The 23,718-nt window shown below is 37.1% G+C and overlaps 1 protein-coding gene across 6 annotated transcripts in view; it reads left to right on the plus strand.

Annotated features, from left to right (window-relative positions):
* Positions 1-23,718, plus strand: part of FAM149B1 (family with sequence similarity 149 member B1) — an 87,157-nt gene that overhangs the window by 12,255 nt on the left and 51,184 nt on the right. For all 6 annotated transcript variants that reach the window (XM_053207514.1, XM_053207513.1, XM_053207512.1 and 3 more), the window contains 2 exons: positions 22,202-22,344; positions 23,409-23,525. In XM_053207514.1, coding sequence (XP_053063489.1) covers positions 22,202-22,344; positions 23,409-23,525 — 260 coding nt within the window. The remainder of the gene's footprint in view (positions 1-22,201; positions 22,345-23,408; positions 23,526-23,718) is intronic.

Consider the following 23,718-nt stretch of genomic DNA (forward strand, 5'->3'; position numbering starts at 1 on the left):
ATACCTATAGAAGTGAAAGATGAGACAAATACAGTTCAAAGGATGGGTGGTTGTAAATGAAATTACTCTGTTATAAGGCTGTTATATTTGTGAAGTGTCAGGTATCAAGAGAGAAATGGGAAGTGTGAAGAAGAAGGTATGAAGTGGTAAAATACTGACTCTAACTAGATTTCAATATGTTATGAATGCATATTATTAGCTCTAGAGCAGGCATTAAAAAATTATAAGAATAAGTTATGCCAATTGGGGAAGTAAAATGGAAAACTAAGAAATACTTGATTTGTTGATCAAATAAGTCAGGGGGAAAAAAAAAAGAAAGGAACAAGAGAGGACCAAAAAACAGAAGGGACAAATGGAAAAGAAGTAGCAAGATGGTACATTTAACCCAGTTTTGTCAACAATTAAAACAAATGTAAATGGATTAAACACTCCAATTAAAATGCAGAGATTGTCAGAATGGATAAAAAGCAAAACTCAACTGTATACTATATGGAAGAAATGCACTGTAAATATAAAGGCACATTAGGTTGAAATTTAAAGGACAGAGAAGGATATACGATGAACACAGTAGTCTGACATGGTTATAATATGAGACAAACTGAACTTGAAAACACTGAGTTTGCCCTGTGAAAGAGTACTATTCCCTAGCAATAAAAGAGGCAGTTTGTCTTAGCCCAGGCTGCCATAACAAGACACCACAGACTATGTGGCTTAAGCAACAGATATTTATTTTCTCACAGTTCTGGAGGCTGGAAGTCTAAAAGCAAGGTGCCGTCTGAGTTGGTTTCTGGCGAAGCTTCTCTTTCTAGCATACTGTGTCCTCATATGGCCTTTCTTCTGGGCATGCTCACAGATGGAGCGACCTGTGGCATGTCTTCTTACAAGAACATCAGTCCTGGGGCACCTGGGTGGCTCAGTCAGTTGAGCATCTGACTTTGGCTCAGGTCATGATCTCACAGTTCATGAGTTCGAGCCCCGCATTGGGCTCTGTGCTGACAGCTCAGAGCCTGGACCCTGCTTCAGATTTTGTGTCTCCCTGTCTCTCTCTGCCCCTTCCCTGCTCACACTCTGTCTCTCTCTCTCAAAAACAAATAAACATTAAAAAAAATTTTTTAGGGGGGCCTGGGTGGCTCAGTCAGTTGAGCATCCAACTTTGGCTGAAGTCATGATCTCACTGCTCATGACTTCAAGCCCCACATCGGTCTCAGAGCCTGGAGCCTGCTTCAGATTCTGCGTCTCCCTCTCTCTGCCCTTCCTTCACTCATGCTCTCTCTAAGATAAAATAATAAAAGACATTAAAAAATTAAAAAAAATTTTTTTAAATACCTATTTTAGAAAAGAATACAGCTTTGAAATGAATAATTGAAGTTTCTAGCTTAAAATGGTAGGAAAGAAGAATGAAAGAAATAATGAAGAGCAAAAATCAGTGAAAAGGAAAACAGATAAATAAAAGAGAAAATGAACAAGTCCAAGAGTTGATCCTTTGAAAAGATTAATAATAAGCCCTCTGGTGATACTAATCAAGAAAAAGCAAGGAAACACAGATTACAAATATCATGAATGAAAGAGTAAACATCACCTCAAACCCTACAGACGTTAAAAGAATAGGAACAGTTTTATGCCAATAAATTCTGCAACTTATATAAAATGGACAAATTCCTCAAAACTGAACACTTGTAAAATTCTTAAAGAAACTGAATCAAACAACTCTCTTAGAGAAAGCTTTACGCCTACATGGTTTCACTACTGAATCTATCATACATTTTTTTGTGGAAGAAATAAAAGTCACACAAGCTTTTTCCAAAAAACAGGAGCATTTTTAATGCACTTTATGAAGCCATCATAATATATTGATGCCCAAACCTGAGAAAAACATATCATAAAAGAAAATTATGAGTTGGGACTTCTAGTATGGCAGAGTGAATACCTTGACAAGTCTTTTTCCCCAAAAGCAACAATAAAAAGTCACAAGTGACCATTTCAGAGCCCTGGAATTGACCAAATTCTCTGTTAATTGAACTTAACAGAGAAGCAGTTATTCATGAAAATCATTAGAACCATGAGTTAAGAACAGTGAGAATGTGTTCTACTTACAGTGAGAATGTGTTCTACTTACAAAGAGGCAAGCTGTGACAACTAGCAGCTTCACCACCAGAGGGGTCAGTAGTTTGGAGTGGAACCTGGACACAAACTGGTACCCCAATGGCATCATCAGTAACAGTAGCAAACTCAGTGGCATACAAACAAGGCAAATAGTGGCTCAGATAGTCTGTGGATTTAGTACTGGTTAGGGCAAAAAAGTAAGACTACCCAGAAATTTATCAAGGAAACCCGGGAAATAAGATACTCATAGGCACTGATAAACTCTCCACATATCCATGCAGCATGCAAATGCAGAGGAAATAATGAAAAAAGTCAAGGCAGACAGGGGCGCTTGGGTGGCTCAGTCGGTTAAGCGTCCGACTTCAGCTCAGGTCACGATCTCGCCTTCCGTGGGTTTGAGCCCCGCGTTGGGCTCTGGGCTGATGGCTCAGAGCCTGGAGCCTGCTTCCGATTCTGTGTCTCCCTCTCTCTCTGCCCCTCCCCCATTCATGCTCTGTCTCTGTCTCAAAAATAAATAAACGTTAAAAAAAAAATTAAAAAAAAAAGTCAAGGCAGACAAAATAAAGACAATACTACTAGAAACAAAAAGAGACATTTCATAATGATAAAAGACCAATTCGAGGCACCTGGCTCAGTCAGTTAAACATCTGACTCTTGATTTCAGCTCAGGTCATGATCTCGTGGTTCATGAGATCTGCCCTCCCCCTGCTCTTCCCCTGCTTATACTCACTCTGTCTCAAAATAAATAAACATTAAAAAAAAAAAAAAAAGCCAGTGGCGCCCGGGTGGCTCAGTTAGTTGAGTTTCTGACTTCCGCTCGGGTCATGATCTCACTGTTTGTGAGTTCGAGCTCCGCATTGGGCTCTGTGCTAATAGCTCAGAGCCTGGAGCCTATTTCGGATTCTGTGTATCCCTCTATCTCTACCCCTCCCCACTCATGCTCTGTCTCTCTCAAAAATAAAAACAAACATTAAAAAAAAAGGCTTGTACAAATACATACACATCTAAGTACAAGCCTTAAAGCACCTTAAAGTACATGAAGTAAAATTTGACAGAAGTGAAGGAGAAACAGACAACACAATAATTATACCCAGAGACTTCAATACCCCACTCCCAATACTTGATAGAACAACTAGGCAAAGGGGTGCCTGAGTGGCTCAGTCGGTTAAGCGTCCAACTTTGACTCAGGTCATGATCTCATGGTTCGTGAGTTCAAGCCCCACGTTGGGCTCTGTGCTGACAGCTCAGAGCATGGAGCCTGCTCTGGATTCTGTGTGTCCCTCGCTCTCTGCCCCTCCCCCACTCATGCTCTGTCTCTCTCTCTCAAAAATAAACATGAAAAAAAATTAAAAAAAGAACAAGTAGACAGGAAATCAGCAAACATATTGAAGAGTTGAATAACACTATTAACCAACTTGACCTAACATTCCACACAAAGACAGCAGAATATATATTCTTTTGTATCTAAAACAAGGACTAATACAAGGACTGAAACTATACAAGGTTTGTTCTCCAGCCATGCTGGAATTAAGTAGAAATTTGGGATATCCCCAAAGATTTGGAAATTAAACAGTTTTCTTTTAATTAACTGATGGGTCGAAGAAGAAATCTACAAGGGAAATTAGGAAATATTTTGAATTGAATGAAAAGGGAAAAGCAAAATATCAAAATTTGTAGAACATAGCTCAAGTGGTGTTTAGAGGAAAATTAATAGCTTTAAATACTGTAGGGGAAAAAATCAAACTCAGACACAGAGAACAGATTGGTGGTTGACAGAGGTGGGAGTTGGGGGGTAGGTAAAGTGGGCAAAGGGAGTCAAAAATGTAAAACTTCCAGTTATGTACATGTAATGTACAGCATGGTGACTATAGTTAATAATACTGTGTTGCATATTTGAAAGTTGCTAAGAGAGGAGATCTTAAAAGTTCAAGAAAAAAAGTTCTGTAACTATGTATGGTGACATATATTAACTAGACTTACTGCAATCATTTCACAATATATCATTTCACATATATACATTTCACAATATATCATTTCACATATATACATTTCACAATATATCATTTCACATATATACATTTCACAATATATCATTTCACAATATAAATATTGAATCATTACACCTGAAACTAATATAATGCATAATATAATTTTAAAAATAGAAAAAGTCTACAGAAAAAAAAGAGGGTCTCAAATCCATAACACAAGCTTCTACCTTTAGAAACTAAAAGAGTAAATTAAATCAAAAGCAAGCAGAAGGAAAGAAATAATACAGATGAGAGTAGAAATTAATGAAATAGAAAACAAAAACAATAGAGACAAATAAATAAAGTCAAAGGTTGGTTCTTTAAAAAAATTCAACAAAATTGACAAGTCTTCCCAAGAAAAAAGACACAATTAACAAGATTAGAGATAAATGAGGGGGTCATAATTATTGATCCTTCAGAAACTAAAAGGTTAAGGGAATGTAATAAGCAACTTCATGCCAAGAAGTTAGATAATTTAGATATAATTGACAAATTTCTAAAAAGACACAATTGCCAAATGGATTTTTAAAAAATCCACATAGATCTATAATAATTAAAGAAATTAGTAAAATATCTTCCTACAAAGGAAAAAAAACAGGCAAAAATGGCTTCATTGGCAAATTCTACCAAATATTTAGAAGAATAAATAACTATCATAAACTCTTTAGAAAACAGAGGAACATTTCCTAACTCATCCCATGAAGCCATTATTACCCTGCTACCAAAGCCAAAGTTATCATAAAAAAAGAATTTTGTATGCAAAAAATTCTATAGAATCTGCAAAACAAACAAACAAAAACCCTAGTTTTTAGTTCTATTAGAACTAATAGAGTTTAGGGGCACCTGGGTGGCTTAATCAGTTGAGCATCTGACTCTTGATTTCGGCTCAGGTCATGATCCTAGGGCCATGGGATCGAGCCCCACATTAGGCTCCACATTGAGCATGGAGCCTGCTTAAGATCCTCTCTCTCTCTCTCTCTCTCTCTCTCTGCCCCTTTCCCCTGCTGTGCCCTCTCTCTGTTTCTCTAAAATAAACAACACAAAAAGAACTAATAGAGTTTAACAAGGCCACAAGATATAAGATCAATATAAAAAATCAGTTGTATTTCTATATACACTTAAATATTTAAGGAAGAAAGATACCAATCTTAAAGAAAAGAGAGAACAGTTCCTAATTCATTCTATGAGGCCATTATTACCCTGATACTAAAATCAGACAAAGACATCACAAGAAGAGAAAACTACAAATTAATATACTTCTTAAAATTAGACACAAGAACTTTAAATTATTAGCAAACCAACTCTAGCACCATAAAGGGATTATTTGCCCTAAGTGGGATTATTCCAGGAATGCACAGCTTGTTAAACATTAGAAAATTAATACATCATAGTAATGGAATAAAAGACAGAAATGACATTATCTCAGTAGGCACAGAAATAGCATTTGACAAAATCCAACATCCATTCATGATAAAAACTCCCAACAAACTAGAAATGAAAAGGAACTTCATCAACCTGACAAAGGGCATCTAAAAAAAACTTAACAGCTGACATTGTGTGTTTTGGGAAAAGACTGAATATTTTCCTCTTAAGATTAGGAACAAGGTAAGGACATCCATACACCACTTTTTAACTTAATTTTTATTTTAATTTCAGTATAGTTAACATACAGTGTTATATTAGTTTCAGGTGTAAATATAGTGATTCAACAATTCTGTACATTATTCAGTGCTCATCATAAGTGCACTCTTTTTATTTATTTATTTTTGATGTTTGTTTATTTTTGAGAGAGAGAGAGAGAGAGTGTGAGTGCAAGTGGGGGAAGGGCAGAGAGAGAGGGAGACACAGAATCTGAAGCAGATTTCAGGCTCGGAGATGTCAGCACAGAGCCCAGCGTGGGGCTTGAACTCACAGACTGCGAGATCATGACCGGAGCTGAAGTCGGACACTCAACCAACTGAGCCACCCAGGTGCTGCAACATACGTGTACTCTTAATCTCCTTCACCTATTTCATCCACCTTCCTGCCCACCTCCCCTCTGGAAACCATCAGTTTGTTTAAGAGTCTGTTTCTTGGTTTGTCTCTTTTTTTCCTTGTTCATTTGTTTAAATTCCACATATGAGTGAAATCATGGTATTTGTCTTTCTCTGACTTATTTCACTTAGCATTATACTCTCTAGATCCATCCATATTCTTGAAAATGGCAAGATTTCATTCTCTTTTATGGCTGAGTAATATTTCATTGTGTATGTGTTGGATACAAAATGTGTGTGTGTGTATATATATATATATATATATATATATATATGTACATGTATATGTATATGTACACACACAAACATCTTTATCCATTCATCTATCAGTGGCCACACGGATTGCTTTGATGTCTTGGCTATTGTAATTAATGCTGCAGTAAACATAAGGGTGCATATTATCTTTTTGAATTAGTGTTTTCATATTCTTTGGGTAATAGTTCCACTTGCCACTTTTATTCAGCATTGTCTGGAGGTTTATCAGTGCAGTAAGACAATATAAAGAAATGAAAGGCATCCATATCGGAAAGGACTAAATAAAACTATCTCCATTCGCAGATGACATGTAGAAAATCCTAGAGTTCACACTCCTTCTGGCCCCCCTCCCAAGTCTGCTAGAACAAAGAAATAAGTTCAGAAAGGTCACAGTATATGAGGTCAGTTTATAAAAATCAATTATAAATGTGGTATATTTCCATAATAGAATATTATCCAGCCATAGAAAGGAAAGAAGTACTAATACATGCTACACTGTGGATGAACCTTAAAAACAGGCTCAGTGAAACAAGCCAGACACAAAAGGCTACATATTATATGATTCCACTTATATGAAAGGTCCAGAAGATCAAATCCAGAGACAGAGAAAGTAGGTTAGTTGTGGCCATGGACTGGGTGGAGAGAGAAATGGAGAGTGATTGCTAATGGAGGCAGGATTTGTTTTTGGGGTAATGAAATGTTCTAAGATAAGGTTGCACAACTGTGGATATACCACAGACCATTGGAAGTATACCCCAAACTACTGACTTGCACACTTTGAAAGGCTGAATTTAATTGTATATGAATTGTATCTAAATTTAAAAATCTGTATTTCTACACATTTGCACATGGACAATCTGAAAATGAAGGTAAAAAATAAATTCAATTCACATTAGAGCAAAAAGGATAAACTTAACAAAAGAAACACAAAACTTGTACACTGAAAATTGCAAAACGTTGCTGAGAAAATGACACATACATACATACATACATAAAATTCAGGTACATGGATTGGAACACTGAATATTAAGACCACATTCTCTCCAAATTGATGTATATGATGTATACATACAATGCGTTCCCTATCAAAATCCCTGAGTTTTTGTAGAAACTGATTAAACTGGTACTAAGATTGACATGGAATTGTAAAGGAGCCAGATTAGTTAGTCTAAACAATTTTGAAACAGAAGAAAGTTAGAGGACTTACACTGTCATATTTCAAAACTTAAAATGGTGCTATAATCAAATAGTGTGATAGTGACATAAGGATAGGCATAATGATCAGTGGGACAGAACTGATAATCCAGAAATAAACCCTTACATGTAGAGTCCATTGATTTTTGACAAAGGTGCCACAGCAATTTAATAGGAAAAGAGTATTTTTCCCTATAAATGTTGCTGAGACATTGGCTATCCATATGCAAAAAAGATGAAGTTAAACTCAATTCACATCATATAGAAATTTTACTCAAAATTAATTATAAATTTAAATGTAAGAGCAAAAACTGTCAATTTTTTAGGAAAAAATGTGAGAAAACCTGCAAGATAATACGCAGATATGACATACCAGAAGCATAAACTTAAAAAAATGGACAAATTTGATTCCATTAAACTTAAAAATCTTTTGAACTTCCAAATATACCATCAAGAAAATGAAAGGACAAGTCACAGACAGGGAGAAAATATTTGCACCACTATATATATCTGACAAAGGACTTGTATCCAAAACTTAAAATTCCATATTAAGAAGACAAACCAATTTTTAAAAATGGGCAAAAGACTTGAACACTCCATGAAAGAAGATATATGTCGAAGTAGCATATAGAAAGATGTTTAATACTAATCATCAGAGAAATTCCAATTTAAACTGTCATGATACACCATGTCACACTCACTAAAACTGCTAAAACTAAAACTAAATACCTAGTTTTAGCCAGGACGTGGAGCAAAATTTAATGCTCACACATTTTTGGTGGCAGTGCTAAATTGTATGTATATATGTATATGTATGTGCATATATATGTATGTGTGTGTATGTTGTGTGTATACATACACACATACACTCTGCAAAATAGCTTAACATTAAACGTTATACTCCTTTTAAGATCCAGCAATTCTACTGCAATGTATTTATCTGAAAGAAATAAAAATATATGTCCAGAAAAAGACATACATAAATGTTCATATCAGATTTACTCAAAATAAATAATGCAAATGTTCCTCAAAAGGAGAATGGATAAATTGCAGCATATTCTTACAATGAAATTCTTCTCAGCAATATAATGTAATGAACACTAACACATACAACAACATAGATGAACCTCAAAAAAATTCTGCTGAGTGAAGGAAGCTAAACGCAGAAAAGTACACCCTGCATGATCCTATTTATACAAAGTTCTAGGGGCACCAGTGTGGCTCAGTTGATTAAGCATCTGACTCTTGGTTTCAGCTCAGGTCATGATCTCACAGTATGTGAGTTGAAGCCCTGTGTTGGGCTCTGTGCTGCCAGTGCAGAGCCTGCTTGGAATTCTCTCTCCCTCCCTCTCTCTCTCTGCCCCTCCCCCACTCACACTGTCTCTGTCTCTCTCAAAATAAATAAATAAACTTTAATTTAAAAAACCTAGTTTGTAGTGATAGAAATCAGATCAGTGGTGTCCTGGCATGGGGAACGGGAGACTCCCAACTGTAAAGTGGAATGAGGGTATATTGTGACAGAGTGACAGAAATGTTATAAATCTGGAAGGGAATGGTGGTTAGTATGATTAATACATTTCTCAGATCTCCTTGTGCTGTATATACTTGAAATGTTATTGTACATACTCCTCAATAAGCTTATTAAGCTTATTAAATACTCAAAGAATTAAGTGATAAGATAGCATCCATTAAAATTATTGGGTTTTAAATCAAGGCAGGTACAGATTTTAAGAACAGACAGATATGAAGATCCAGTTTAAAATCTTGGAAATGAATAGCACTTGAAATATGTCAATAAATACGGTAAACTGCACACAGAGTGAAACAGAACTGTAGCGAACAGAATGATAGAGCTAAGAAAATCACCTCAAATTAGAGAGATAAATTTAGGCATTGAAAATTTGAAGAGTAGTTAGGAACACGAAAGCTGGATTAAGATGCTACAGTATATGTCTAATGGAAGTTTTAGAAAGAGAATGGAAAGAGGTAGTATTGAAAGTAATAATTACTAAATTTTTTTAAGAATTGAAGAAAGATAACAGTCTGCATGTTGAAAAGTATATCAACTGAGGGACAAAACAAAAACAAAAAACCTCTTCAGAGAAACTGCTGATAATCAAAGATAAAAAGAGAAACATTAAAAACTATTAGGAAAGACATTCCACACATTATGGAGTAAAAATCAGACTTACAACAGATAGCTCACAATTAACAAATGCTAGATGATAATGATATTATATCTTTAAAGTACTACGGAAAACAAGAGATATATTCAGTGTATGTCAAGTATATATACATGAACGATATATCTCTTCTAGATGAGAAATAAGAAGATATGCAAATATATGAAATAAATATATGAAGGCAAAATTGGGGTGTCTGGGTGGCTCAGTCAGTTAAGCGTCCAACTTCGGCTCAGGTTATGATCCCACCGTTCATGAGTTCTAGCCCCACATCGGGCTCTTTGCTGACTGCTTCGAGCCTGGAGCCTGCTTCGGATTCTGTGTCTCCCCCTCTCTCAGCCCCTCTCCTGCTCGCACTCTGCCTCTCTCTCTCTCTCAAAAATAAATAAACATTAAAAAAATTTTTTTAAATAGTGAAGGCAAAATAAAGACATTTTAAACATCTATAGAATAAGAGTTTCCCATCCATATATACACACTGAGGGAACCATTAAAGGATAGATTATACCAAGAAGAAAAAGCCAGAAGAAAGGAATGCAATACATGAAGCAACAGAAAGCAAAGTAATTGGCAGAGCATACTGGCAAAATGAAACAAATGACAACATTTTATGTGTTAAAAATAACACAATACTAAAATTCAAAATAAAAACATGAAAAATACTTAGAGGGAAGTTAAATCATATCAAAGTCCTTTTTAGAAAAATGTGTTTTACATAATTGGATTGTCATTCATTGTCAAAGTGATGAAAGATGCTTGAAGCCCCTTTGTCCCTTTCTGTTCCAGTTAATACTCTAATCCTATCAACTGGAATAGGGACAGTTTACACTAGGAAGATGGCTTACTGGGCCCTGTCTAGATAGGTGGCATCAAACTTAAAATTGCAACTCACACTAAGACACGTAGTTGACATTATGACTCATGGTGTGTACATAAAACAGAAGACAAAGTTCTATAAAGTAATAACCTGTATATGAGTGATACTATGATATTTTACATTCTATCTACTTTATTCTATTTTAGTTTTTTGGGTATTATTTAATAACATTTTATATTGATTTCATGATCCACACGATCCTAAAGCTTGAGAAAGCACTGGTAAGAATGTTTTCTGAGAAGTCCTAAGTGTTTACCTTTCCTACTTTAAAGATATCTGATACTAAGTCTGAAATTAGGTCAAAATAAAAAGTTAAACAAAAAAAGATATGGTACAGATTCATTACTTAGTATAAAGACTATTGATATTTTCTCAGTTAAGGATATCTTATTTGATGAATGTTCACTATTATTACTAGTATCATCCTTTCTATCACCCAGAATAGAGGCTTAGATTCATCTTCATTAACCATCTCTCTCATCAAATCCGTCATCAAATTCCGTGGATTCTATCCTCACACAACATGTCTCATGTCTTTGTTCCCCTATTTAAAAAAATTTTTTTTTTAATGTTTATTTATTTTGGAGAGAGAGAGGGAGCTCACGCACAAGTGGGGGAGGGGCAGAGAGAGAGGGAAACACAGAAACCAAAGCAGGTTCCAGGCTCCGAGCGGTCAGCACAGAGCCCGATGCGGGGCTCGAACCCACGAACTGTGAGATCATGACCTGAGCCTAAGTCTGGCGCTTAACTGACTGAGCCACCCAGGCGTCCCTTTGTTCCCCTATTTTTAAAAATGGACACATAACTTATTAGTTTTAGCTATATAGTATAATGATTTGATATATGTATATATGGCAAAATGATCAAAGTTCTTGCTTTGTTTCAGTGGAGGCCAGAAATGCTAAAAACAAACAAACTAACTTTCTAACTTTGTTAGAAAAATAAAGGAGTATGGGGCAGAGTTAAGATGGAAGAGGTGCTGGGGCGCCTGGGTGGCTCAGTTGGTTGAGCAACCGACTTCGGCTCAGGTTGTGATCTCGTTCATGGGTTTGAGCCCTGCGTCAGGCTCTGTGCTGACAGCTCAGAGCCTGGAGCCTGATTCGGATTTTTTGTTCCCTCTCTCTCTGCCCCTCCCCCACTCATGCTCTCTCTCTGTCTCAGACATAAATAAACATTAAAAAAAATTTTTTTTTAAAGATGGAAGAGGTGTAGGGGGACTGGGATTTTCCCTGTCCCTCAAACACAGCTGTATTGAGGTCAGATCACTTGGAACACCCAGGAAATCAATCTGTGGAGTGGCAGAAGGGTCCCTACAGTTGGAGGGAGACAGCTTGGCAGGATTGAGGTACATGTATGTGATTAGGGGGAGATAAAATGGCAAAGGCATGGAGGGGAGGGAACCCTTTCAGTGCAGAGACAAAAAGAGACAGGTCTTCAAAAAGTATCAAGTTAGCACATGAGAAAAACCTCTCCAGACCATGGACTGGAGAACGAGACATGGGGAGATTGCCAGTTTGTATTTTGCAAACAGCCTTAGGAGCTCAAATGTGAAGGTTTCAAATGTGCGTGGCTTTCTCCAGAGCAAAGCCATGGTGCACACTACTGGGGAGAAGGCAGTCGGGCCCCAGCACTGTAGCAATCTCAGGGGTGCACTGGGAGAGAACAGTCCCCTTCCTGGAGTACTTTGGGAAGAGGGTTTATTGCCTCCCCAAAGACAAAAGACCGTGCAGGTGCCAGCCAGAGGCCTTTAATCTGCAGGGTGGAGTGGCACTACTCCAGAACAGGTTCCACAGGATGCGGGGTCCTTTAAGACATTGGGTTTTGAATCTAGCAGAGCAGCTAGAAGCCTTGAGAGAACTGTGGAGCAGGGCAAGCTGACCACCTGTGCTACTGGGTGAGGGCTGCCTGACAGAAAACCCTGTTCAGGGAGGGAAAGGAGGAGAGATTGGGTGTTGCCATTTTTTCTCCCCAACAGCAACATGGCAGGACTTCAGAGAGCAGCACAGCTGCCCCCGTTGGAGGTGGGACCCATTTACCCAAACTGCTCCCCTCTGTGCTTGGCAACTGCTTATCTACTGGAGCAAGGCTGACTCTGAGCCAATGCAGGCAGCCTCTCCTCTAGACCAGTGCAGCCACCAGTCCCAGGCACCAACAGATGACTGTTTTTTTAATTCTTTTCCTCCCCTCCTCACCCCTTCCCTTCCCTTCCCTTCCCTTCCCTTCCCTTCCCTTCCCTTCCCTTCCCTTCCCTTCCCTTCCCTTCCTTTCCTTTCCTTTCCTCTTCCTACCCTCTCCTTTTGGAATCAGGCTCATAGTTTCTGATTTGTTTTTGGTCATTTATATATATACATATATTTGTTCAATTAGGCATTTTTATTCTATTCATTTTACACCGTTTCTATTTCTCTTCTTCTTTATTTTCCTTTCTCTGAATTTAGCCTGATAGTTTTTTGATTCCCTGTTTGGTCTTCATTTCTCCCCTTTCATTTTTTTTGTTTTTATGGGATCAGGTTTCCTCCCCACTCCTTTCCCTTTTTTCCAGGGTTACTTCAACAAACAAATCAAAGCACACCTTGGCTGAAGGTCCAAACACTCCACCACTAAAAGTAAGGAGGAGCTTTGCAGAGGACTGACCAGTGGGATAGAGCAGCCAAAACACAACAGAGTGCATATAATGTATACCAAAAACAATTCCTAAAGTGCCAACCCTGGACAGTGTATGACCCCTTTTTAATATAGAAGTACTCACAGGTGCAGTAATAACAAACTATTAAAACCCACAAAAAGCAGAAACTAGCCAAAATGAGAAAACAGAGGAATTCTCCCGAAAAGAAAATTCAGGAAGAAATCACAGCCAGAGAATTGCTCAAAACAGTTATAAACAATATATCTGAACAAGAATTTAGAATAACAGTCATAAGACTAATAACTGGGCTTGAAAAAAGCATAGAAGACACTAGAGAATCTCTTTGTACAGAGATCACAGACCTAGGAACTCGTCCTGATGAATTAAAAAATGCTACAACTGAGATGCAAAATAAACTAGATACAGTGACAGTGAGGATGGAAGAAGCAGAGGAGAGAATAGGTGAAATAGAAGATAAAATCGGAAAATAATGAAGCTGAAAAAAAGAAGGAAAGGAAATTACCAGATCATGAGGGGAGAATTAGAGAACTGATTCCATGAAACAAAACAATATCCGTATCATAGGAGTTCCAGAAGAAGAAGAGAGAGAAAGGGGAAGAAGTTTTATATGAATAAATTATAGCTGAGAACTTCTCTAATCTGGGGAAGGAAACAGGCATCCAAGTCTGAGAGGCACAGAGAACTCCTTCAAAATCAATAAAAACAGGTCAATACCATGACATATCATAGTGAAACTGGCAAAACACAAACATAAAGAGAATTCTGAAAGCAGCTAGGGACAAATGGGCCTTAAGTTACGGGCATAGGCACATAAGGTTGGTAGCAGACCTATCCACTGAAACTTGGCAGGCCAGAAGCGAGTGGCAGGAAATATTCAATGTGCTGAACAGGAAAACTATGCAGCCAAGAATCTTTTATCCAGGAAGGCTGTCTTCAGAATAGGAGAGATAAAGACTTTCCCAGACAAACAAAAACCAAAGGAGTTCATGACCATTAAACCAGCCCTGCAAGAGATTCTAGGGGTACTCTGTGAGTGGAAAGCAGCAAAGACTACAAAGGACCAAAGACATCACAACAAACATGGAATCTACAGATAACACCATGGCATTAAATTCATACCTTTCAATAATCACTCTGAATATAAATGGACTAAATGCCCCAATCAAAAGACACAGAGTATCAGAAGGGATCAAAAATAAGATCCATCTATATTCTGCCTACAAGAGACTTATTTAAAAAATTTTTTTTTAACGTTTATTTATTTTTGAGACAGGGAGAGACAGAGCATGAACAGGGGAGGGTTAGAGAGAGGGAGACACAGAATCTGAGGCAGGCTCCAGGCTCTGAGCTGTCAGCACAGAGCCCGACGCGGGGCTCGAACTCACAGACTGCAAGATCATGACCTGAGCTGAAGTCAGCCGCTTAACCGACTGAGCCACCCAGGCGCCCCCAAGAGACTCATTTTAAACCAGAAGACACCTGCACATTGTAAGTGAGGGGATGGAGAACCATCTATCATGCTAACGATGTCAAAAGAAAGCTGGACTAGCCATACTTACATCAGACAAACTACATTTTAAAACAAAGACTGTACCAAGAGATGAAGAAGGGCATTGTATCATAATTAAGGGGTCTATCCATCAAGAAGAGCTAACAATTGTAAATATTTATGCCTCCAATGTGGAAGAACTCAAATATATAAATCAATTAATCACAAATATAAGCAAACTTTTGGATAATAATGCCATAATTATAGGGGACTTTAATACTCCACTTACAACAATGGACAGATAACCTAGGCAGAAAATCAATCAAGGAAACAATGGCTCTGAATGACACATTGGACCAGATAAACTGAACACATATATTCAGAACGTTTCATCCTACAGCAGCAGAATACATATTCTTCTTGAGTGCACATGGAACATTATCCAAAATAGATCACATACTGGTCACAAAATAGCCCTCAACACGTACAAAAAGATTGAGATCATACCATGCATATTTTCAGATCACAATGCTATGAAACTTGAAATCAACCACAAGTAAAAATTTGGAAAACCCCAAATACATTGAGGTTAAACAATATCCCACCAAAGAACCAATGGGTCAAGCAGGAAATTAAATAAGAAATTTAAAAATATATGGAAGCAAATGAAAATGAAATATGATCGTCCAATCATTTGGGATGCAGCAAAGGCAGTCCTAAGAGGAAGATACACTGCAATTCGGGCCTATCTCAAGAAGTAAGAAAGGCCCCAAATATACAACCTAACCTTACACCTAAAGGAGCTAGAAAAGGAGCAGCAAATATAGCCCAAAGCCAGCAGAAGAAGGGAAATAAAGATTAGAGCAGAAATAAATGATATAGAACAGTAGAACAGATCAATGAAACTAAGAGCTGATTTTTTGAAAGAATAAACAAACTGATAAGCCCCTAGCCAGACTACTCAAAAAGAAAAAAGAGAGGACCCAAATAGATAAAGTCACAAATGAAAGAGGAGAGATCACAACCAATACCAGAGACATACAAACAATTCTAAGAGAATACTATGAAAAATTATATGCCAACATACTAGACAATCTGGAAGAAATGGACAAATTCCTAGACACTCACACACTACCAAAACTCAAATGGGAAGAAATAGAAAATTTGAATAAACCTATAACCAGCAAAGAAATCTCAGTTATCAAAAGTCTCCCAACAAATAAGAGCCCTGGAATTCTACCAAAAATTTAAAGCAGAGTTAATACCTGTTCTTCTCAAAATGTTCCAAAAAACAGAAATGGAAGGAAAGCTTCCAAACTCATTCTATGAAGCCAGCATTACCTTGATTCCAAAACCAGACAAAGACTCCACTAAAAAGGAGAATTACAGGCCAATATACCTGATGAAGCTAGATGCAAAAATTCTCAATAAGATACTAGCAAATCGAAGTCAACAATACATTAAAAGCATTATTCACCATGATCAAGTGGGATTCATTCCTGGGCTGCAGGGCTGTTTTAGTATTCACAAATCAATCAATGTGATACACCACATTAATAGAGGAAAGGATAAGAACCATATGATATTGTCAATAGATGCAAAAAAAGCATTGGACAAAGTACAGCATCCTTTCTTGATAAAAATCCTCAAGAAAGTCGGAATGGAAGAAACATATCTTAACATCATAAAAGCCATATATGAAAGGCCCATAGGTAATATAATCTACAATGGGGAAAAACTGAGAGCTTTCTCCCTAAGATCAGGAACATGACAGAGATGTCCATTCTCACCACTGTTGTTCAACATAGTGTTGGAAGCCCTACCCTCAGCAATCAGACAACAAAACAAAATTAAATGCATCCAAATTGGCAAAGAAGAAGTCAAGCTTTCACTCTTTGCAGATGACATAATATTCTACATGGAAGACCCAAAAGACTCCACCAAAAAACTGCTAGAGCTGATACATGAATTCAGTAAAGCCACAGGATATAAAATCAATGTACAGAAATTGGTTGCATTTCTATACACCAATAATGAAGCAACAGAAAGAGATATCAAGGAATTGATCCCATTTACACCAAAAACCATAAGATACTTAGGAATAAACCTAACCAAAGAGGTAAAATATCTGTACACTGAAAACTATAGAAAGCTTATGAAACAAATTGAAAAAGACACAAAGAAATGGAAAAACATTCCATGCTCATGGATTGGAAGAACACATATTGTTAAAATATTGATACTACTGAAAGCAATCTACACATTCAATGCAAACCTTATCAAAATAACACAGCATTCTTCACAGAGCTAGAACAAACAATTCTAAAATTTGTATGGTACCACAAAAGAACCTGAATAGCCAAAGTAATGTTGAAAAAGAAAACCAAAGCTGGAGGTATCACAATCCTGGACTTTAACCTGTATTACAAACTTGTAATCATCAAGACAGTATGGTACTGACACAAAAACAGACACATAGATCAATGGAACAGAATAGAGAACCCAGAAATGGACCCACAAATATATGGCCAACTAATCTTTGACCAAGCAGTAAAGAGTATCCAATGGGAAAAAGACAGTCTCTTTAGCAAATGGTGCTGGGAGAACTGGATAGCAACATGCAGAAGAATGAACCTGGACCACTTTTGCTACACCATACACAACAATAAATTCAAAATGGGTAAAAGACCTAAATTTGAGACAGAAAACCATCAAAATCCTACAGGAGAAAACAGGCAGCAACCTCTCTGACCTAGGCCACAACAACTTCATACTTCACATGTCTCCAGAGGCAAGGGAAATAAAAGCAAAAATGAATTATTTGGACATCCTCAAGATAAAAAGCTTCTACACAGCAAGGGAGACAATTAACAAAACTAAAAGGCAACCAATAGAATGGGAGAATATATTTGCAAATGACATATCAGATAAAGGGTTAGTATCCCAAATACATAAAGAACTTACCGAACTCAACACCCCAAAACCAAATAATCCAGTGAAGAAATGGGCAGAAGACATGAATAGACACTTCTCCAAAGAAGATATCCAGACGGCAAACAGACACATGAAAAGATGTTCAACATCACTCGTCGTCAGGGAATTACAAATCAAAACCACAACGAGATACCACCTCACACCTGTCAGAATGGCTAAAATTAACAACTCAGGCAACAACAGATGTTGGCAAGGTAGTGGAGAAAGAGGAACTCTTTTGCTCTGCTGGTGGGAATGCAAAGTGATGTAGGCACTCTGGAAAACAGTATGGGGGTTCCTCAAAAAATTAAAAATAGAATTACCTAATGACCCAGCAATTGCACTACTAGGAATTTAACCAAAGGATACAAAAATGCTGAATTGAAGGGGCACATGCACCCCAATGTTTATAGCAGTGCTATCAACAATAGCCAAAGTATGGAAAGAGCCCAAATCCCCATCGATGGATGAATGGATAAAGAAGATATAGTATGTATACACAATGATATAATGCTGGACAATGAAAAAGAATGACATCTTGCCATTTGCAACAATGTGGGTGAAACTGGAGGATATTATGCTAAACGAAGTAAGTCAGTCAGAGAAAGATATCATATGATTTCACTCATATATGGAATTTGAGAAACTCAACAGATTAACATAGGGGAAAGGAAGGAAAAATAAGATAAAAACAGAGAGGAAGGCAAAGCATAGAGAGTCTTAAATACAGAGGACAAACTGAGGGTTGCTGGAGAGGGGTTGGAGGGTTGGGTTAAATGGGTGATGGGCATTAAGGAGGGCACTTTTCAGGATGAGCAATGGGTGTCATATATAAGAGATGAATCACTGGGTTCTACTTCTGAAGCCAAGACTATACTGTATGTTAAATAACTTGAAAATAAATTAATAAAAATTTTAAAAAATAAAAAAATGAAGTATGGATGCTAAAATTTTAACTACTAGTAGAATATAAACATAATGAATAACTTCCAAATTAATAGAGGAAACAAGAAAAAATGTAACAGAAGGAAAAGAAAATAAAAAACACAAGAAAAAGGTTAAATACAAACACAAAACAAATGGTAGCTATAAGTCCAAATATTGCACATTATAATAAGTATAAGTGGATACAATTTACCTATTAAGAAAAGACAGAGACTCTGAAATTGGATTTTGAAATTCTAGCTACATGCTATTTAAATAAACATTTCAAAAACAGAATGACACCCAGATATTAAGGGATGGGAAAAGTTATAATAGGCAAATACAACAAGAAGAGTTGACATAATAGCATTTAAGCAGATAAATATTTAATAGAAAAAAATTTGCCAAGAAATAGCCTCTTTTAAAAAAATGTTTATTTTTGAGAGAGAGCACACGTGAGCATGTGAGTGGGGGAGGGGCAGAGAGAGAGGGAGACAGAGAATCTGTCAGTGCAGAGCCCGACGTGGGGCTCAAACTCATGAACTATGAGATCATGACCTGAGCTGAAGTTGGAGGCTTAACCAACTGAGCCACCCAGGTGCCCCAAGAAACAGGCTCTTAACTATTGAGAACAAACTGATGGTTACCAGAGGGGAGGTGGGTGGGGGGAAGGTGAAATCGGTAATGTGGTAATACAGATCAAGGACTGCACTTGTCATAATGAGCACAGGGTGATGTATGGAATTGTTGAATCACTGTATTGTATACCTAAAACTAATGTAGCACTGTATGTTAACTATACTGGAATTAAATTTTTAAAAAATGCTTGCAATGCAAAAACAAAACAAAACAAAACAAAACAAAAAACAAAAGACAGCCAGCTTGCTAGGAGATTGTGCTAGTCACTTCTTTCAACATTATGCCATTCTCATCTCTAATAAAGAACTTTGATGCTTCATGAAAAAAATAAATAAAAAATTTCACTAAGACTAGGAAAGTCCCACCTCAGCCCCCAGAAGCTTGAAAACAGTAAAAGAATTTTTAGAAATATTACTTATGTTGACTCTTGTGAAAATAAATAAAAGAAATATCATTAAACCTGGATTGGGAAGCCCTAAAGAACAATCTCTCACACACTACCATCCCTCCATAAGAAACCATAGCTTGCATTCCCCAACAGGAAGAAACTTACTTTATATACCCCAGCAGGAGGAAGAATTTCTTCCTGCACATCCACAGCCCAACCAGTGAGAAACCACCACACTCATCCAATGAGAAGCCATAACAGCCCCTTCTAGCTTCCTCCTTTTGCCTATAAAAGCAAGCCTCTCCTCTGTTCTGGACTTGCCTATGCTTTGCCATAAGTTTGCTTGTCCCCATTTGCAATTCTTTGCTATTCCTGAAGCTTATTTTGCTTTTAAAAAGCTGACACTTTTTTTTTCTGTATTTTTTTAAGGTCAACAGTCTTTAAAATTAACCTTCATATCTATCTAGCAAGTCTTTTTTAATTGGGTAGAAACTGATTTTCATTCGTGGAGTGAAAATACAGATTTATTATCTTATACTTTTTCTTCCACCAGAATAAAAAAGGGTGCATAAATATAAAGTAGAAAAGCAAGGAAGCAAATAACATGATCAGATTTATATTTTATAGCCATCTCTATTGCTGCTACTAAAAGATTACAGAGGGCAGGGAGATAACCTAAACTCTCAGCTGGAAAATACAGACTACAGGGGCACCTGGGTGGCTCAATCGGCTGAGTGTCCAACTTCAGCTCAGGTCATGGTCTCACAGTTCATGAGTTCAAGCCCCTTGTCGGCTCTGTGCTGACAGCTCAGAGCCTGGAGCCTGCTTTGGATTCTATGTCTCCCGCTCTCTCTGAACCAACCCCGCTTGTGCTCTCTCTAAAATAAATAATACACATTAAAAAAAATTAAAAGTAAAATAAAAATACAGACTACAAAATGATACATACGCAGTTAGCCCTTCACCAACACAAGTTTGAACTGTGTGGGTCCACTTATATGTGGACTTTTTTTCAAAACAGTACAGGACTGTAAATGTATTTTCTCTTATGATTTTCTGTTTTTTTTTAATGTTTATTTATTTATTTTTGAGAGAGAGAGGAGGGGTGGAGAGAGAGGCAGAGAGAGAATCCCAAACAGGCCCCACACCGTCAGTGCAGAGGTGGACGTGGGGTTTGAACTCATGAACAGTGAGATAAAGACCCTGAGCCAAAATCAAGAGTCAGACGCTTAACTGACTGAGCCACCCAGGCTCCCCTCTTAGGATTTTTTTTTTTAATTTTAATGTTTATTTATTTTTGAGAGAGAGAGAGAGAGAGAAAGAGAGAAGCCGATGTGGAGTTTGAACTCAGGAACTGAGAGATCATGACCTGAGCCAAAGTCGGACCCTTAGCCGACTGAGCCACCCAGGCACCCCTATTTTGTTTTTTAAGTTTATTTATTTTGAGAGAGACAGAGCGCGAGTGGGGAAGGGGCAGAGAGGGAGAGAGAGAATCCCAAGCAGGCTCCAGGCTGCCAGCGAAGAGCCTGATGTGGGGCTTGAGCTCACGAAACTGCGAGATCATGACCTGAGCCAAAACCAGGAGTCAGACGCTTAACTGACTGAGCCACCCAGGCACACCATGATTTTCTTTTCTTTTTTTAAAAAAAAGAAAAATTTTTTAAATGTTTATTTATTTTTTGGTAGAGACAGAGACATAATGCGAGTGGGTTAGGGGTAGAGAGAGAGGGAGACACAGAATCCGAAGCAGGTTCCAGGCTCTGAACTGTCAGCACTGAGCCCGACGCGGGGGTCGAACTCACGAGCTGTGAGATCATGACCTGAGCCGAAGTCAGACGCTCAACTGACAGCCACCCAGGCGCCCCACCATGATTTTCTTAATAACCTTTTCTTTAGCTTTATTGTAAGAATACAGTATGCAATACATATATAAAATATGAGTTATTGTTAAAGCTTCCAGTCAGTTGTAAGCTATTAGTAGTTAGGTTTTTGGAGAGACAAATGTTATATATGGATTTTTGACTGTGTGTGTGGGGGGGGAAAGGGGGCACATGGGGGCGGAGGGTCAGCATCCCTAAGGCCACATGTATAGGATTAACTGTCTATCTTCAGCTCTAAAAAAATACTGGAACCAAGCAACTATACTAAAATTAGCAATCATTATATTAGGTAGAATTATTGGTAATTTTAATTTATTCTTCATGTTTTTCTGGATCTTTCAAAATGATTACAATAAACATAGTATTTTTATAATGAAGAAAATGTTACTTTAAAAAAGTAGGTATTTCTATAAATTTTCTTTACATAGGAATAGGAAGGAAATCTGAATATTATAAGATGAAAATTCACTAAATTTTTTAATGGAAATTCAACAGTATTTCAAATGGACTAAATTTTAAATTTGATTGCTTTCAACCTTTAGGACTTTAAAAGCTCACCTAAATATTTAGGGGTGATATTTTCTTCCAGGAGCTTGATCAAAATGCCACTGAAAAGGTCCAGGCAATGTTCACAGCCATTGACGAGCTCTTGTATGAGCAGAAGTTGAGTGTGCATACTAAGAGTCTACAGGAAGAGTGCCAACAATGGACATGCAGCTTTCCTCACCTCAGGTATTAAAGCCCTAGATCTGGCTTGTATTCATGGCTAATACTAAAATTTGAAAAGCAGATATCTAGGGGCGCCTGGATTGCTCAGTTGGCTGTGTCCGATTCTTGATTTCGGCTCAGATCATGATCTCAGGTTGTGGGATTGAGCTCCACGTCAGGCTCCACACTGAGCATAGAGTCTCCTTAAGATTTTCTCCCTCTGCCCCTCTTCCTCACTGTCCTCTCTGTCTCTCTAAAATAAAAAAAAAAAAAAATTAAAAAATATTTTTAAAAAAGCAGATATCCAAAAAAAAGCTTGTATTCTGAAATCTTTATGGACTTGGTTTTAATGAATGTAAATAAGGCCATATGGTATAAAGACTGCACTGAGAGAAAACTGAAGTTGATGGAAGTTTCTTAGAGTGTTCATAACTACCACTATGTTGTCCTAATTGAGAAAAACAGTTCCTTTACCTTGTAGCTGAGATCTATGCATTGTGGCTGTCCAAAGATCTCTTCTTTGGAGCAAGAGGGTCAGAAAATGTATTTGTTTACACTGTTGTCTACAAGAAAATTCTTACACAAATTTAAAAGCAGACATAAGCTGTTAAGAAGCTTCCCTCACTTACTTCCCTTACTTATATAGTAAGTATAGTAACTATAGTAAGTTACTATACTTACTACTTAAAATTTATACCTAAAATCTATATAGCATCATGTTCTTAAGAATATAATTTATAGTTTTCACTAATTTGGCCTGGCTTTCATCCATTTTAGCAGATTTAATGAAGATTATTGTAGAGGATGGAGGGAAAATTACAAATTTTTGCTCAGTGTCCTTGGATTTTTTCAGCAGTGTGAGGCTATAGCTTTATCTTTTCCATATCTATTCTGTGGAAGAGAGCTATAACCTGTAATAAGATTCTGGATTCACATTTTTCTCTTAAGAATCATTCTTAATCAGTAGCATACTAAGTATGCACTGGACTTTAATAGAGAGCCATCATATTTGTTCCAAGAATATCTACATTTTGTATGTATGCCAGGTGAACATGCTTGATTGTCTCTTTATGTTGTTCATTTTGAAGGATCCTGGGTAGGCAGATAATCACTCCAAGCGAAGGATATGGACTGTATCCTAGATCCCCTTCTGTTGTTTCAGTTTCACATGAGACAACACTTTCTCAAGAAAGAGATTCTACTATGTAAGTATTCCTAATATGTAAGTATTTATGTATCCAAAGTGTTATATTCTGCCAGTTATACTAGGGGATTAAAAAACTTATGTTTTACTTGATGGTATTTAATAAAGCACAGAAAATGCTGTTAAGATTGACCACAGTTTTTATGCATAGAGAATTTTATTATATAATTTTTTTATTCAAAAAGTAAGTCATT

Source organism: Acinonyx jubatus, chromosome D2, assembly GCF_027475565.1.
Source record: "Acinonyx jubatus isolate Ajub_Pintada_27869175 chromosome D2, VMU_Ajub_asm_v1.0, whole genome shotgun sequence".
Taxonomy (NCBI): Eukaryota; Metazoa; Chordata; class Mammalia; order Carnivora; family Felidae; genus Acinonyx; species Acinonyx jubatus.